This window comes from Onychostruthus taczanowskii, unplaced genomic scaffold (assembly GCF_017590055.1).
Source record: "Onychostruthus taczanowskii isolate IOZ18803 unplaced genomic scaffold, ASM1759005v1 scaffold5, whole genome shotgun sequence".
NCBI classification, from domain to species: domain Eukaryota; kingdom Metazoa; phylum Chordata; class Aves; order Passeriformes; family Passeridae; genus Onychostruthus; species Onychostruthus taczanowskii.
In genome coordinates, this window is record NW_024502568.1 from 12,180,323 (window position 1) to 12,198,572 (window position 18,250).

At 34.7% G+C, this 18,250-nt stretch overlaps 1 protein-coding gene across 3 annotated transcripts in view; it reads left to right on the plus strand.

The window, feature by feature from the left end:
- ATRNL1 (attractin like 1) overlaps positions 1 to 18,250 on the plus strand; it is a 431,595-nt gene that overhangs the window by 116,400 nt on the left and 296,945 nt on the right. For all 3 annotated transcript variants that reach the window (XM_041415479.1, XM_041415481.1, XM_041415480.1), the window contains exon 20: positions 13,639 to 13,732. In XM_041415479.1, coding sequence (XP_041271413.1) covers positions 13,639 to 13,732 — 94 coding nt within the window. The remainder of the gene's footprint in view (positions 1 to 13,638; positions 13,733 to 18,250) is intronic.

Genomic DNA, 18,250 nt, shown 5'->3' on the forward strand with positions numbered 1-18,250 from the left:
CTAAGATGTCACTAATTTGTATACTACTTACTTTTGAATCTGTAGCATTTTAGTTACTGTGCAGTTAAAAAGCATTCTGTCCTATGCAGGTTTTTTTCCCTGTAGCTGAGACTCTGGTTTATTTGTGTCAGAAATGTGGCATTTTGGCTGCTGATGGGCAATAGTTTGGCAATAGTCATATTTTTTAAGAAATCATTACTGTTCTTTTTCTTGAAATAACCATACCTAATGCCAATTACTCATTTAAATTCTGTCACTTGAAGTCTCTTTTCAATACAGAGAATGAGAGTTAGAATTTGTATTCTTGGTGTAAAAATGAGCTTTATATTCAGTTGTCCTAAGATGTGGCTTGCAGTGAATATATATGTGCTCCTTCAGTTCTTTCTGACGTTTCATTGTACAAATATATAGTTTGAATTATTTTATATTTGATTTATTGCTGCATTCTGTACAAAAATCAGTAATAAATTGCAGGGGTCTTTTATGGTAAGGGAAGTTCTGTGACTGTAATCTATTAGTTATCTGTTCTTATACTAATTAAAATGGTTTCAGATAGTCTGTGGTGTCAAATAGGTAGCCACAATAGAAAATTAAATTGATTTCTTACCTTAAATTATGAAATATTTTAAGTTGTACAAAAAGATCTACATTCCTTGTTGGAAATAAATGGTAGTGCACAAATTAGTAAGTCCAGACTGTGTGCACATGCTTAAGATTTGTCATCCAAACCCCCTGTCTAGCAAAGAAAGCATGAAGAGTTACCAAGGTCAAGTTACAGCAGGTCAAGTTACCAGGTCAAGTTCAGCATCCTTTTGAAGAGTTGTCTCAATGTATAAGAAAATAAGAGGGAAGGCAGAGGTGATTCTGAGCATGAGGGAATCGGGTGCTTTGGGAAGAGACAGTTTTGGGTTTCCAGGCCAAGCAAATCCATGGAAAGTCCTTGGAGTGCTAATTCAGTGCTGTCAGCCTGTGCCAGAAATATTTAAGTAATCAAACCCTGTCTTGAGCAGAATAAGGCACATTCTGTTTTGTGGTAAAGATTAGATGAGAGAATCACAGCTCAGCCTTGTCTGTTCCTGGGACACCTGGGCAGCCTTTCAATCTAAGGTGTTGAAGAGCTTGAAAGCAGATATTTCAAATCACTTTGATTGAATTTTTTTCTAAATTTTGCTCAAGTCCCATTTGAGGGATGATTGTGAAGGCATGAATATTGAAATTCAGTAACAGAAAATTCATCATTGAATAATACTGGATTTTGAAAATAAAGCAGCTTTGACTGTAGGTGGGAACAGGTCCTGACTTGCTGTCTTGGTGGTTTCTCTTGGTGTTTTGTTTTGTTCAGGGTCCTGTTGTGTTATGTGCTGCATTTCTGGGAGATACACAATTTTAAAATAGAAATTCTAGAAAGAGATAGAGTTATGTGTGTACTACAGACTGCACATAAAGTACCAAAAAAAACTCTATGGGAGATTGCTTGGAACAATTTTGTTTCATCTTAGTGATGTTATTCAGTATTATTTTCAAACTTATTAATCATCTACTTAGTTGTCAGTGTTAAAAAAAATTGCTCTAGCTGCTTATCACCTTGTCATTTTCTTTGTGCATGCTATTTTTAAAAATTATCGTTACAATTTATGAGATGCCAGTAAAAAATTCTTTACAGTAACTAATGACACACACAATGAATGTATAACACATTTAATAATAATAAGATAACATAAGCATTTTTCTGTATTGTCATTTTCTTTAATAAAGGGATAACACTCCAAGCAGCATTCAGTTTTCCCAGAATTGTGCTGCCATTGTTGCTTTTGCAGAAGGAGACTGAGTCCCAGCACAGCAGGAGCATTGTGTCTTAACTTGCACTTAGATTGTTCTCTAAGCAGCCCTTAAAGGCACCTGAGACACTGATGACCATCCTGTAAAAGCTTCCAACCACACAGGCTGTTGGGGGCAATGTTTTATAAGCAAGTCTGTAGCATTTTTGTTACTTTTATAGATCTTTTCCTTTTTCTGTAATCACACAATAGATGCTTGCAGTTCCAAATGCAACAGCTCCCCTCACGTTTGATTTGTAATCATTCTGTTTGGAAAGGTAAAGTTAATCTTTTACTGGAAACATCTGATTTTTTTATGAGATCTTCAAACCATTATCAAAAATTAGTATGTTTTTAGCAAATGTACACCATGTGTGCATCACCTATATTTGTACACCTATGTGCACACATCTACACATGCTGCTGCTTGAATGCATTCCACATAAACTTTGGCATCTAGACATGAGCCACCCAACTGGTATGTAACTACAGGAAATGCCTCAAGACATTAACAAAAGTAAATCAGACAGGTATCAATAAAAGACTAAGTTGTCAGAGTTACTTTAAAGTACTTTAGGTTGAAGGACTTTGGTGAAATTTAACCCAGCAGTAGATTAGTTCTATAGATACATATTTGTAATTATTAGTTTTGGTTAAAAGAATGAAAACTAAAACTTATTAGTGATGTGTTGGCACTGAAGTTATATCTTGAGAATGCTCTTCCATGGAGTTCAAATCTTGTTCTTCAGAAAATGTGATTAGTCTGCTGAGTTACTGACAGCTGAGATGTAGGGTTTGGAGAGAAGAGGCCAAGGGTGCCACAAGCCATTACTATAAGTGTCTGTGAAAGAGAGACATGAGAAAGATGTTAAACTCATCCTGGCAGCAGATTGACAATGTTCTCCTTGGATTTTTAGGTTCTGTCTAACTTTTAAAGGTGCCTAATGGGTGACTTTACAAATTGTTTTCTCTGGCACTATTTCTGTCATTTTTACCTATTCAGCAGTGGCAACCTTCATAATGTGTTTTCATCATGACCCTCTGTGGAGGAGCTGATTCTGATTTCCTTCCTTTCTTCTCCAAAAGAAAGACTGTTAAAAGCTGCCATGGGCACCCTCAAGAACAGACAGAGCTCTGTTTCTGTAGAGCACAGAGGGCAATCAGAGTGTTAGATATTTAGAAAAAGAATCCAGTTTGATTACCTTAAAGTAATTGTGGAACTCCTTAGATGAGGTGCCTATACCAAAACCCACTCTAATACACATACTTTTAAGTAATATGCATTCTGATTTTTAGCAACAAAAACATCAATTTGAATTAGATTATCTATGGAAAAATAGGATAAATGTGCTAAGGAAAACCAATGGAAATAGATCCCAGGAAAACTGGCCCATAGAGCCCAGGATGATGTCAACAGGATGCCTTTGTTTGCTCCACAGCCATGTTCTTAGAATATAGTTACATGTGTATATATGAATATGTACACAGCATTTGTACATGAAATTTGATGGACAGCAGATTACATAATTTCAAACATTACCAAAAGCAACCTGTCTTTCATAAAGGAAAAACTTGATAACATGACAAGGAAAACAGTTTTTATTCACTTCTTTTTTTAAAAAAAATTGTTGTGTATGTAGTTGATAGAAAGGTACCTGCTAATTTACATTTAGACTTATTTTTCAAGGTTTCACAAAGTTATTTAAGCAATGAGTGAACAGATAGCAGAAGTCTTAATTTTTCATTTTAACACTATTGCTACGTAGCTTTAGAATTACCTGTAGTTTGGGGTTACATAGGGCAGGTAGAGAAGCATCAAATATAAAGCATCTGAATATAAATTTGTATGACTTTGTTTACGACAATAAACCTAAATATGGAATTGTTTCCTTAAGAATACTTTTATTTAGTAAATATCAAATATGCTGCCTTTTTTCTATGAGTTTTGGTCTTAAAACACCTGGAGGTCAACAGCTTTAGGAATTGATGGATGATGCTATTACAAGAGGATAAGTTGGGCAGGTGCTGTTGGCCTGAGAAGTGGCTTTTTGGAGTCCAAAAAGGAGAAAGTCTTGCATTTAAAGCTTCATCAAGAGACATCTGTAAACTTGGACTTTTTTCCTTCTACAACACACAGTTCTGATTCTAAAAGGTTTCTGGTCCAAAATTTTATATTCTAGGGCTATGAGTCCTGTTTAAGGTAGGACTAAGAATGAAGGCAAAGAACTTTTAACTGGCATCTGCTGGAAAAAACCAGAAATGTAGGAAGCCTAATATCCTCAATTAGCAGTATAAACATCAGCAAAAGCATTTACTTCTGCATCTTCCTAAAGTAGAACAAATATTCAAATGAGAGTTTTGACTCACTTGGAGTTTGAAATGGCAACTTGGGATACAGAGGTTTTATATAGTTTTTCTGCTTAGCTGGTTTATGTCTAGCCTGTAGGGAATTGTATTTGTGGACTTCACTGGTGCAAGATCACACATTTGGCATTCCATCATTACCTGTCTGAAATTTACGGGAAACTTTGTATTAGGTTAAATATTGTATTCTAGAAGCCCTCTTTTAACAGTGACTAAGTATGAAATTAAAAAAAACAAAACACAAGTATCTTTTAGTCCAGGCACTTCAAGGTTAGTCACAGAAAAAAAGGATTTTCAGTGGATTGGAGTGAAATTAAAAAAAATCACAAGTACCTTTTAGTCCAGGCTTAACTTCAAGGTTAGTCACAGAAAAAAAGGATTTTCAGTGGATTGGATGCTTATGACACAAGACCACAGGAGCCTATGTGAATAAACACATTTTATATAAAAACAGGTAAATTCTGGAAGTCAGTGGAAGAAAGAGTATGGGGTACTTCAGGTACTAGAATATGGAACTAAATCAGAAAAACCTGTTTGCTTGTACCTTGGTTTGTAAGAAACAGTGTGTCACAAGTTCACAGCAAAACTCTGTGATAAGAAGCTGTAATTTAAGATTATTCAGACAAAGAAAATCTCACTAAGTTGCAGCAGATAACATGATTTTGTTCATGCTGTACAAACAAAATATCAGAAGGCTTTGACGAATGAGGGGACTGTCAAGAAATCCCATTTTGCAGTAGTAGTGGTGTTTTGTTTTGTTTTCCCTAATTTATTTTTTACCTTTCAGTATTGAATAGAGAAGACACCAATTCCTTGGTTTTTCAAATTAAAGTACCTTATCATAGAATAAAAGTGTTTAATATTAACTAAAATGCTGGAATTTGGTTTTAGTAGAAGGAAAAGGGCTTCTTGGTTCATGTGAAACACAAAGAAAAGGGATTCTAGCACAATAAGCTATTCAAGAAAAGTCTCATGTTGCTTTTTGCAGATTTTGAGTAGTCAGAATAAACAGTCTTTTAAGAAGACCTTTTTCCCCAAAGGTGATTTGAAAATTTATTTTCCTTCCTTTAATGAATGCTGTTTATTGAACAGTGTCCAAGATAGTCTGAACACTGAGTGAAACCTGTTTTTGGGCTTAGTTATGAATTTAAATTACATTCACTTCAATCAGAATGTATTAAAAATCACTACTAAACCAGAAGTGGCTTGCCATAGGAAAAACTTTGTTGAGGAACTTGGCAAAAGACATCTTTAAAAATTACTGTTCCAGTTTTTTTTTGACTGCGAAGCAAAATGTGCTAAGCAAACTTCTCAATATACTGCTAACTCTTGCATACACAGAAAATGTTCTTTTTGGGGTTTTTTTTGTAGATTAGAGCTATATTATAAAGTATGATTTCTAGCACAATTAATTGTAAGTTCAAACAAAAAACTCAGACTAAAATTAGGAAACTTTTTATAGATGCATTTGTATTCCATAACCTACTTAGAATAATGTTAAGTGAAGGACCTGGAGTTACACTTCAAGGAAAGTATCATTGTCAAGTATCAATAGACATTCAGTTGCTTATAATTTCATGAGAGAAAAAAAGAAGAAAACTGTTGAATGTATCATGATTAACCTCCAGAGATTGTGCGGTTGTGGGATTTCAAAAGGTTTTGACAGGATGCCTGTTCAACATGTTTAACATTTTTGATGTATTTTCCTTGACTGCATGCAGAAGATTTTTGTAAACTTTCTATCAAGTGCAACTGTTTTAAGCTACCTCTTGTTTCTCTAAATTTGCCTTCCTAACCCAGGATGTGTGCGCTCATTGCAGAATGATGTGATTTTAGGAACAGTCAGCATGGCAAAGAACTGGTTCAGGCATCACCTTAGAATTGCTGTTGGAATGGTTGATTATGGAGAACCACTGACTTTTTTTCTTGCCTAAGAAAGTTTTCTTTCCATTCCTGAACAATCACAGTGTAATTGTGTAGTTAAATCACTAGTAAGCAATTGTATCAACTACAATTTTGTTCCTTAAGCCTGATGGCTATGCTAGGCTGCTTTGTGTAACTTTTCCATCCAGCAAAGTTGATTCTAATTGACTCAAGTGGAGTTGGAGCAAGGCAGCATTTTTAAAAAGAAAAATGAAAAAAACCCTTAATTTAAACTGTTTCTGAGGTTTACTGTGCAACAAAAATATCTGAAATAGTAAAAAGAATAAGAATAACTTGTGCTGTCTTAATCTGTGTAAGTAGCAGGCATTTTGTGCTTGTTCAGCATCTTATCCTGAGAACTTTGAATTCAGGCATCTTTTAATTGATCACCACTTATAGCTTTTACAGATATTGAAGAGATACAGCGGTTTGATTTATATTATATTCCTTTATCTCTGTGCTTATTTAATCTACTTGCAATGATTAATGACAATTCTCTTGCTCTCACTGATGTTAGTGATCAAGTCCTCCTGTATGCTCTTGTGGAGCACAGTTTCTGACAATGATGAACCAGTTGCTCTGCCTTCTTATTTTTTTTGGTTTTTTTTCAGGTTTACATGCTATAAATTTATTTTATGTGGTAAGGAATACTTAGAAAATGTATTTCTGATGTGCTGTCTGAGCTTTAGATCAGTACGTTCACCTTCCTAATGAAATGTGTAAATCCATTGGATTCCAAATGATGTTCCTAGAGGAGGTAGGCAGGACATGATTTAGAAACTTTCAGCTGTCTAGAAATGTACTGATTTTGTCAGCCTCTGATAAACAAACATATTTTACCCTGTATTGAAGGGGATGTCAAGAGCTCATGGAGATGCTATGTCTGGCTCAGGGGGCACTGGGGGCAGGCAGCTGCAAGCTGAAGATGACATTTTCTTAAATCACTGTTACTTGATCCTCAAATAAGCCTTTGACTAAAACCAGTCTTCACATCCCAAATGCAATAGAAAAAGCAGGAATTTTACTTGTTTCTAATTTCTGTATCTCCCCTTCTATTTGTGTTTTGGATTGAAATGGTTGCCCCTTTTCCTGGGGGGGCTTGGGAACCCCCCTGAGCTGGTAAGAAAATAGATTTTGTGGCATTGTGCAGCTCATTCCTGAACTGATCGAAGGAAGATCCTCAAAAAAACTTGTAATGGCATTTCAGTTTGATTGCAGTTGATTCTGTCTTCATTTTCTGAGTGCTAAATGAAGTACATTATAATGCCAAACTGCATTAGTTATTTAAGGGAAAAAAAAGCCTCCCTTGCAATAGAATACATTAAAAATCAGTTGTATTTTGTATGTCCTAATGGCCAAGGGAGGGAAATGATTTGCTGACTTCTTTACATTTTGTGGCATTTTTGCTTGATAAATTGTAGAAATGATTTCTTTTCTTTGGGCTTTTACTCTGAATGACCAAATACACACAAATAGTTGCAATCACCAGTTGTTGACTTCAGATGTTTTTCACCTTAGACTGGAATTTTTTCTTACCTTTAAGGCTGCTATGAATAACTTTTGAATGCTTTTAAATAGTTTTGCATTTCATACTGCCTTATAATAATATTTCTAATTTTTTTTGTTATAACTTCCAAAGTGTTCTCTTTAGAGAGAATGGGGAGAAAACTAACAGCCTTTTGATGAAAGGAGCTTTTTGACCAAAATTTCCATAATAGTACAGAAGCTGCTGTCTTAAGAAAATTAAAAAAGACATAATAGCAACAACAACAATAATAATAGTAGGTACTGGGCCTTTTATTGTCTGAAAAAGTCTTAAACACAACTTGGTGTGAACATTGGGCCATGAAGGTATCCAAAATCTTCACTTTATAATTTTGCTTTGAAAATAACTATCAAGACTCACTGTTTTAGTTTTTACTAAGTCTGGTAAAAGTTTGTCTGTCAGATTTGAAAGGACTTCTTTTTTAAAATAATCCTGGTTTTCTCCTGTGAGAAAATGTTTTTTCATGTGAGAAATCTCTTCACAGCTGAGAAAACTAAGAGTAATTTAGAGAATAATATTTTGAATCTTGTGAAAGGTCTCTTTAAATGCTTGAATACGTAAAAAACTGTCCCATGCCTCAGATATGGGATTCAGTTTTGAGTTGAATTTATAAAATCTGTAGGTTAACCCAGTCTAAAGTTTGTGGGCAATTTAGTTTTTGGTAACTAATATGTTTAGAAATGAAATTAATAAGTGGAAGGAATGAAAAGGAAGCTGATAAGTATGGTATGTTAAACTTATCTACAAATAAAGTAGTATTAATAATTTCACTTGGAACTTTTCAGTTTTCTATGTTCAAAGCTAGTGTAAAAGTTTCAGTTTTTCAAACAGATTGACATGGAAAACATGCAATTGCTGCTACTGTATTTTGCGAGTTCATGTGGCAATGTTTTGGTTCAGCGTGTTTTTTGGTAGAAAATGCATATTATTCCAACAGCAAGCTATAAAAATTCTGTACTGTGGCTCAGTATTGGCATGAGAGAATCAGGCACAGCATTACTCTTGTTAATTGTTTAAGATTCTGCTCAGTTCCTAACAAGAAGAAAGATCCTGTCTTTCTTTCAGTGTTAATCTTGCATGTTGCATTTTCATTATCTTCTTGTATAAAGCAAAATTATGGTTTTCCAAGCTGTCTTTATACTGTTAGTTGCTGATGATTAAAGACAGCTTTACTGTGATTGCTTGAGAGGTATTTATTACAAATAAACAAAAGAAATCAATTCACTTTTCAGGATGAATGCTTTGAACAGAACAAATAATGGAATAGAAACTATTTTACCAGTGCAAAAATGGCTAAAGAACAAATACAAGCCTATAATTGATGAAGGTGGTTTTTAAGTTTGACCAAACTAAATTTTGATTTCTGCCACAGATAATCAGTCTGTTTGTTGTTTCTGGGTTTATTAGGATAAATATCCCTCTTCTGGAATGTATGTTTAGTCCTGAAAGCTAAGGAGGTGACACCTGTGATTTCCAGATTGTTGACTGTTGCTTTTCAGGAAAAAATAATTGCCTTACCAGTTGACACATGATCTCAGTTCTGTCAGTTCAAGCTTGAGTGAAATTGTGTGTTTTAATATGACTTTAAGTTCCATATCTGAGTGACAGAAATCCAAAATATTTGTCTATTCTGTTTACCTTTTCTCTCTGTCTCACAGTCCTTAGCATTGTGTTAGTACACCTGTGTCTTTTCTGTGCTATTAGGCTGCTATAAAAAATAAATTAATTTGAGACCAAAGAAATATAAATCACAAGGTAAAACAAGAAAAAGGAAAATGGAATTAGTTATGTGTGTGCTAATTATGCTATTAAGACTGATTTATTTTGGAGGATAATCATGTCACTGTAAAATGACAGTTCCATTTCTGCATGTACAGTAGTATGTTCCAATAGCAGCTTTTTCCTTTTTCTTTTTTTGTCTTTGTACTCCTTTTATTGCTCATTGCTTTACAGAGTTCTTTAGCTTAATTTTAATGCTACTCAATTAATGATATTACAGAAATGTTATTGGGCACATCTTTTTGCTGTTACATTTCCTGTCTCAAAGGCTGAATGGATGTATTTCCTACAAAAGCAATTGTTGACTGCAAAAAGGGTATCAGGGGCTTCTAGCTAAATACACATTTCTAGAGAATTAAATGACTAGATGGTTTTGCCATATTACTAATGTAGAAAATAGTCTCTGTAGGGCAGTTGCCACATGAGTAGACTAATAGATTACATAGGTGAACATTTACAGGGAAACTGAGCATTAAAATTTTAGATCTAATAGAAGTTTATACTTGCTATTTCTTACTTAGCCTAGTCTAAGAGAAACACTGTATCTCCTTTTCTTTTGATTTAACTTGGGTCGTGAATGTTAGCAAAATTAACAAAGTAGCACTGCTCTATTTAATAGCATTGTCATAGCTTTCCTTTAAAAAACATCAGCAAGGTGTCTTGTAGTAATTATCCATGTGCAGCTCTACTTTAGCAACCTTTCATGTAAGCAAACATATTTACTTAAATCACCATCTGCAGTGAGCTCTATTTGAGAGAAAAATGCTCTTGCAGCTGTATGTTGGAGATGGGGGCTAAGCAATAAGTGTTTCTAAATTCAATTGTTTAAAATGCACACTGCATGGAAGTAGTGATGGGTATTCTTTTGTTGTCAGCAAGAACATTTATATGCTGAGCTGGCAACTTGGAGTCAATCATACAGTGGATTTATTATTTAATAAATTCTATAGGGTTGTGATTTTGCAGCATGGATTTGCTCTACTGGATTATATTGTTTTCGTACGTTCTTTCTGTTCCACTTATAATCTGCATGTTGTACAAAAGAGTATTTTGAGCTGCTGTTTCCCTGAAAATAGAGTAGATATTGCAAGGGTGAGTTTTTTCCTTGTTGTTATTAAAGCTCTAATGTCATTATTTCACTTAATACGTAAAAAATAACAAAGGTTTAAAGTCTATATTTTAAGTAGCTTTTTATTGTGAGCCATAGATTATTTATTTTAAATATTTAATTATTGGTAAAAAGCACGGTAATCAAGTATTTAAAATAGCTGTTTAAACAAAAGCAGGTGTGCATGATATAAACCCCAGTTGGAGATGAATGCACAGAGTTATTATGGGAAGACTTGAAGTTGGGCTGAACTCACTGTTTCTGTCCAAGGGTGCAGCACAAAGTACACAGAATCATGGAATCATTTAGTTTGGGGAAAACCTCTCAGCTCACCCGCTCCAACCATTACCCCAGGAGTTCCAAGCCCATCACAAACCCCCATCCCCAGGTGCCACATCCACAGATCCTCCAGGAACAGTGAATTCACCGCTTCCCTGGGCAGCCTGTTCCACTTGTTGACATTCCTTTCAGTGAATGAACTCAAGTGTTGGACTCAAAGTATGGAAAATATAAATTGAATCTCTTTTCCTGATTTCTGACAGCTTACAATGATTGGTACAAGATTTTAAAACTGATCCCAAGACTTTGTGAATTTCAAGGTAGCAAAACTAGTAGCATTAATGTGGGAAAGATCCTACCTTAGCTGCAGTTTTAACTATTGGCTACGTTATTATCCCAGGGAAAACCATTCACTGAGAGTGGTTAAGCAGAGAGAAACATAGAGAAAATATTAAAGAAAATATGTATAGAGTACAGAAATATTGGCATAATGGAAGAATGTCAGTCTTCTTCCAAATGTCCTACGATATTGTCCTGCTTCTGCTATTGCATTTCTTTTATCGTATACACTTACATTTGCTTCAGTAACAGCAGTGATGGCTAAAATGAATTGGTTTTGGGTTACCCCTACATAGAGATCTACAGATTGGTAGGAATCCATTTTTCATCACACGCTTGCAAGCCTGAGATAATTAACTGCATATAAAAAGCATATTAAAATATGCTTTCATTGCTGTGTAACAGATTTTTTGTAGATTTAAAAAGTGTAAATGCAAAGGTGTTGTCTTTTTCTGTGGTATTATCCAGGAACAGTGAGGTTAATAGGAACTTGCTGAATGAGAGTAATAAAATGTTCACTGAAGTGCTGCTACTATATAATCACTTACGTTTTCCACTTCCACATTTGTGATCTACTTCCTATTAAATGAACAATAATTGTAGGACCAATCAATTAAGGTTAGTTGGCAATAGCTTTTATATTTGTCAAAACACTAAGAGCTTTTGGAATGTGCTTCAGAATTCACCCTTTTAGCTCCTTTATAAGTTTTGTGCTGTCTTGTAATGGAGCATCACTGTTAAGAGCACTTAACTATGAGCAGAATAAACTGCTACGAATGTATTCCTGTATTTTTCACTGAAAGCATTGCAAAGATTTACACAATTAAAATTAAGTTTTGTGAAGAGGCTTTTCCAGCTTTTTTTTCCTTCCATTTATGGAATAATAATTCCATAAATGTAGATTGGAAAATATGAATGGATTTGGGAAAAGGTATCTGATAATGTAGTGGCAGCACTTCAATGAACATTTAATGTAGAGCGTCAAGAGGATAGCAGAATTACAACATGTAGGATTTTGTGGTAACTGCAGGTATTTTTCAGAAGTGTTGTGTTATGAAACAGAGAAAAACATCACATGTCACTATGTGCTGCTTAGAAATTTCTGGTGTTTCTTTCTGGTGTTTCTGGCAAACAGATTGAATGCCTGGCATGTCCTTAGTAAGAATTCTTCTTTAAGTTCAGCTGGCTGTTTAATGAGCCCTCTGAGGGCTGAACAAACCACTGAAGTCCTGAAATGGACAAGTGATTTCAATAATATCTTACATATAATTAGGTTTTTATGTGTCTAGTACCTTTTCATCTATTTGTTTTAGACTGAGGCAGAGAGGTGGGAGTGTATATGGGATGGGGGACTGTCAAAGAAGGATTTATTGTGTGTTATTCCTTATCAGTATAAGGGAAGTTTAAAACTCAGTCTGTGATAGGAATTCAATGATTATAAAGTAGAGAATAAACTTTTATCTTATACAGGTCACCGCTTGGTACCATATCTGTTCCCAAGCAGGACCTCATATATTAAATCCTTTATCTTAGTCATAATTAAAACTTCAGTGAAAGCCTAATATGAATGTCATTGTAGGTTCAGAGGTACTTTGGATTAATGAAGGACTTTAATTGTGGTGTGAATATTAGCAGGGAGTCATTCCATTGATGCGGGGATGTATGGACACATTTACCAGGGAGAGATTAGTAAATTTGGTACACTTGGTTAGGAATAAAAATTTGCTGCCTAAACAAGATAGTAATACAAATAAACATGGAAAGGAAAAAGAGTGCTCAAGAACTGGGAATAGGAAAATGTTTTTGAGGTGAGAATCTATCAGGCAGCAAGAGTGGCAGTGAGCAGACCACTGTGGAGAGGATTACTTTGGCCTTAAAGTGGAGTGGAGGGTTGATGTTGTTCCTGTGATTTTCCTTCAGTTCAGAATCCAGGAGCTTTCAAGTTGCCTGTTTCCTGCTTCTAGAAAACTCTTCTTGTGGACTATACCTGAGTGTTTGCTCTGCCTTTGGTCAAATGGTTTCAGAGATTTCTTTTTGTTCACTTTTGTCAATAGCAAGAATTCCAATTATATTAGATCTTTTACCAAACATCTGCAATTGTACTTTAATCAGACATTTCAGACTAAATGGATTTTGTCATTGGTCAGGATTTCACCCTGTGTAGCAAAGATGAATTATGAATAATTTTCTGTGTTGCACATTGAAATGGTAGGTTTTAATGGCTTTTCTCAAACTGCTGTTACTCAAGGTGTGGAGGACAGCCTCTAATGACACAGGAATAGTTTTTAACTCTGCAGAAAATAAAGTGATATGCTAGTGATTTTTTCTGAAAAAGATTATGATTGAAGTAATAATAGGTATATATTTTAATACAGCTTGTAGGAAATGTGTTTGGGATGACGTATTAAAATCTGTAAATATTCACTTAATTATCAAATTAAGTATGAATGAGGAAATCTCATTTTTCCTTTTTGATTTTACAGCTTGCACATGCAGTGGACATGCAAATATCTGTCACATGCAAACAGGAAAATGTTTTTGCACAACCAAAGGAATCAAAGGAGATCAGTGTCAACTGTGAGTACAAGTCAATGTAGCCTAAAGTTAGTGCAATCCTTGAATAGTGAATAATCACTATTTTTCCCATTTCACATCCTTGTTTTGGTACTGGGTTTTGTGATTCATCTGCTAATGTTTTAGTGGTGGATATAGCTTCCCTACATTTCTCAGGAAATTTCACTATTACTTGGACTTTAGTTAAAGAATTACATCACAAATATTAGTAATCTTTTGAAGGCACTAAAGACTTTTAAAAAATTCATTTTGTTTCCAGGAACAAACTGGAGAATTGCTTCTATTTGTCTTCCTTTCTCTTAAGTTTTTAAACTATAATAGTGTATTATAGGAAAGTGTATTAAGTTATTATAGTTAAGTGTATAGTTAAGTTATTAAGTGTATTAGATTATTATAGGAAGGTGCATTAATGAAAAAGTACCTATGATTTAGTAATGACATTCATTGCGTTTGTCACTTATTTTGATGGGAATCTGCAGTGATTCAGTTTCTAGGGTCTTGGAACCTTATTAAGGTGTTTTTGACATTTTCCCACACCATAAAATCGAGACCATAGGAATGTGTAGACCTGTCATGGAAAGTACTCTTTTTTTTCACTGGAATAACTTCTTGTGTTCAGTGGAAGAGTTTGCACCTTCACAACAAATGGAGTCCTAAGAACAATCAAGTGCTTAAGTGGAGTAACCTATCAAATAGGATAAATAACACATGGAAGTTAATTGTGAATATCCTTTTATTTAAAGACGTTTCTTTCAGTCTGTTCTAGTAGGTACACCATGTTATTTGATAGGAACTTTATTAATTTTGCAGTTATACTTATGTTAATAGTGTCTGGCAACAATCTTACCTTAGCAGTGTTATTTGGAAGTGGGGAGAAGGAACATGAATCCAGCTGACTCCTCCCCAGCAGGGAGAGCTGCCAGGAGCTTCTGCTCTGGCTGCCACAGGACATCCACTTACACCAGATTTGTGAATTTGTCTTTGATACACTCAATGAACTGGCTTGGATCCTACCTGTAACACTTTGCTTGATGAATTGTAAAGAAACACAAATTTCTGATGCAGAGGATCTGTGTATATCCGTGAGAAAGAGCTGTGCTGGCAGCTCTGCTGTTCCCCTTCTACCTCTGGGACTTTGTGTCCAGCTAATTGAAGACTCTCAGGATGAGATGGGAAATCAAGATTAGGACTAAGTGATGAAATTTTATCATGACAAAAGCCGAAATGATGATATCTTTAAGCTCTGAATTAAGTCTTCACTGAGAAGTCTTTTTCCCCTCTTTTTGTGCTCATAGAATTAATCAGTTCTAGGTGTTAATGAGTGATGTGATTATCAGCTACCAGCTCTGGACTTGTATTGATGCCATTCTGACTATACAAAGAACGGGAAGAAAAAACCAACAATTTCTCCTCTGTCCTTTGTAACACTTGAACCACAGAAAACAGTTTCTGTGCTGAAATGCCAATTCTTTACTGACTACCCTCCACGTAGGGCACCCTTTTCAGGCCTTCACCCCAGCCTTTCCTGTATCTCTGTGGTTGTTGGTGTCCTTTGTCCTGTGTCTGTTTCATCAAGAGAAAATGTTTTCCTGGTTGGGGACTTGCTTTGTCAGAAGTGACAGCAATTCCACAACACAGATGAAACAGAAATTTGAATTTTGACTTTTCAAGAGTGAACTTAAAATTGCAGTTTCAGACTGAAAATCTGTTTTTTAGTCACATATACCATATCCCCATTCTAGATTCATACACAAAGCAAAGGCTTGTCCAGGGCAAGCTGTGATGTTAAAACATTTGATATTTTAAGTGTTGGGGAAGTTTTTTTTGATGAAATAAAACCAGCAGCCATTTTCAGTTTTTTTTTTTCCCTGTGATGACATTTCAGATTGTGAGATTAACATCTGTTGGGTTCATAGGCACTCAAATAACCACACATTTTTAGTTAGAGGACATATCATCAAATGATACATTTAGAATTTGTCATTTTACTCTTGGGATTATTTTTAGAGAGTGATCCTTTCATGTATGGAAGTCAAATGTTTTTTTTAAATATTTCCCTTAGAACATCAGGAGATGAAGAACATAAAAAAAATTCCAAAAAACAATCACTAATGAGTCATTGAATGCAGTCCCATACTCATTCTAAACTTAGTATGAAGAATATGAACTTAATTTATTTTGTATTATGCTTTAAAAAAATTAGAAAATCTATTTCCTCTTTAAAAATAATTTGTACACTCACAACCTCTCTTGAATGTATCATAAGATATATGCAGTCATTATCTAGAAGACAAGGAGAAATCAAAATCAGCTCAATGCTTTCCTTGTATTTATTACTTTATTATATTCTGTATAAATCATCTGACACTTGATTCCAAGTGGGAATACTGTTCTCCATTGCTCTGGATGAATGTTTTGGGATTATTTAGCTGATGACTAGTTAGGCTAAAAACCTACAACCTCAGCAGCGAACCTACAGCCTTGTGGTTTGCTAAAATAAGTATTTCAACGAAAATTCCAAACTCTGGCTGTTCAGTGAGAAAGTTAAATTGATATTTCTGTCAAGAATCCTATTGATTGAGAAGTCATAGCTGCAGGGCTTTGTTGTGTACACACCGTGCCTTGTGGGCAGAGGTTTTATGAAATCTGGGAAAGTTTACAACACTTTTTATTTTTCTTTTATTTTTCCCTCCCTTCTTCCATTACTCTATGCTTTTATGGAAGATTTTATTTATTTTTTAATTTATTTGTGTATTTTTTTAGCATACCCATCTCTCAGTTGCATTCATTTCTTGATTGTGCTGTTGGCTGGCATGAAGCACAGCGCCATTTGAAATTAAAATTAGTGTTGTAAAGCAGCTTGGAGCACACATTTGCATTTTGTTTTACAGTGTTTCTTAAACAATCATATATGATCATGATAACATGATTATATTACATGGTCACATATTCATATATTTGTCAAATGTTAATATTTTTGTTTCTGTTAAGTTGGTAGTTTCAGTTGGTAAAAATTTAGTAATCTCCTGATCACAAGGAAATTATTGGAATGGTTTGATTATTCTAAGTAGCTAGACTGTAAGCATTAAAAACTGATACAAATAAAAATACTTGATTTCTTGTTTTTCCCCTTAATTTTTTGAAAATGAAATATGCAATTGGTAGTAACAGGAAAATAATGGTGACTTAAACCATATTTTTAGGGGAAAACTATTATTTCTGATTTCAACACTTTCCCCCTGCTATTTCTATCATTTGGTAGTATTTCACCATTGGTTTTACATATTTGATTGTGTTTGATAGGAGGTGTTTTCTACCTGTTCCTGCTGAGTCCAGTCCTTGAGTTTTCAGTTTAAGAAAAGGCTTTGACATGCTAATGCATGTTACTCCATTACATATGACATTTGGAGGAGAATTACAGCAAAATCTGTCACATAGCTGCTGGTGAGTTTAGCAATGTTGGTGGGTTTAGCAACTACCTCTCTTCTTATTTAACTGCCTGAAAATTTCAGCTTGCCTCTGTAAGGACAGGTTCATGCCCTCAGCTAGTTCTCACAGTGCTGGATCATTAGGTTTCTAAGGAGAACAATAAAATAAAACTCCTACTTCAACATTTATGAGTACATTTATGTTTTAAATGTACTAATTTTCTGCTCTACATGTAGTAATTATTGTCAGATCTTTCAAGGATTTGAGCTATTTTTTTTCTTTTAATTCATGTTTCTTGCATCAATCATTTTTTCTTAAATTGCAGCTTTCATTTAAAAAATGTGTCTAATATCAAAGCTTCAGAACATGACCCAAATGCAGTCTAATGGCTCAAACCCTCAGAAGGCACTTGAAACATTTGAGATCTAAAATTTGAAGAAAAGGAAAATACAGGTTTTGGCAGTATTGTATGTCACTCTTGGCCTTTCTGTTGATTTTTTTTTTTTTTTTTTTTTTTTTTTGTTCTGCAGTAGGCTCACTTTGTCTGATTTGGTATATTCAGTATATTATATGTAAAGTTCATGAGGCTCTCTGGGATCTTTCAGAGTTGCAGGCTCTCTGTAAGTGAAACTACACTTTGTTAAGTATTTTTACAACCAAACATTACATTTTATTCAGGAAATTGTCCAGTTTTGCAGAAATAAAGAACAAGAGTTTTAATGTCATGTATAATTCGTAGAAGACAGTGCTCTCAGAGCAGAAGTGAGGATGAGGTAGTGGCTGAGGGAGAAGCTGCAAAGCACCTTTCAAGAGGGCTTTGTACCTTGGGGCTTCATTGTGTTCTGTCCCTATGAAACATGCCTTTTGTCCTTCTGAGTTTTGTACTAATTATCTGAATATGGAGAGCAGTTTGGGCATGAGAGTTTCTCTTTCATGAGAACAAAGTAATTTTGCTTTGGCTTCTAAGTTCTTCCATAACTGACTATATGCACATACATAAAAATGTCTTTTGGTTTGGCAAGTTCAACAGAGAAGAGTCCTCTCACCACTGGGCTTTAGTTGTTTTCTAAGATATTTCATAGTCATTACTTC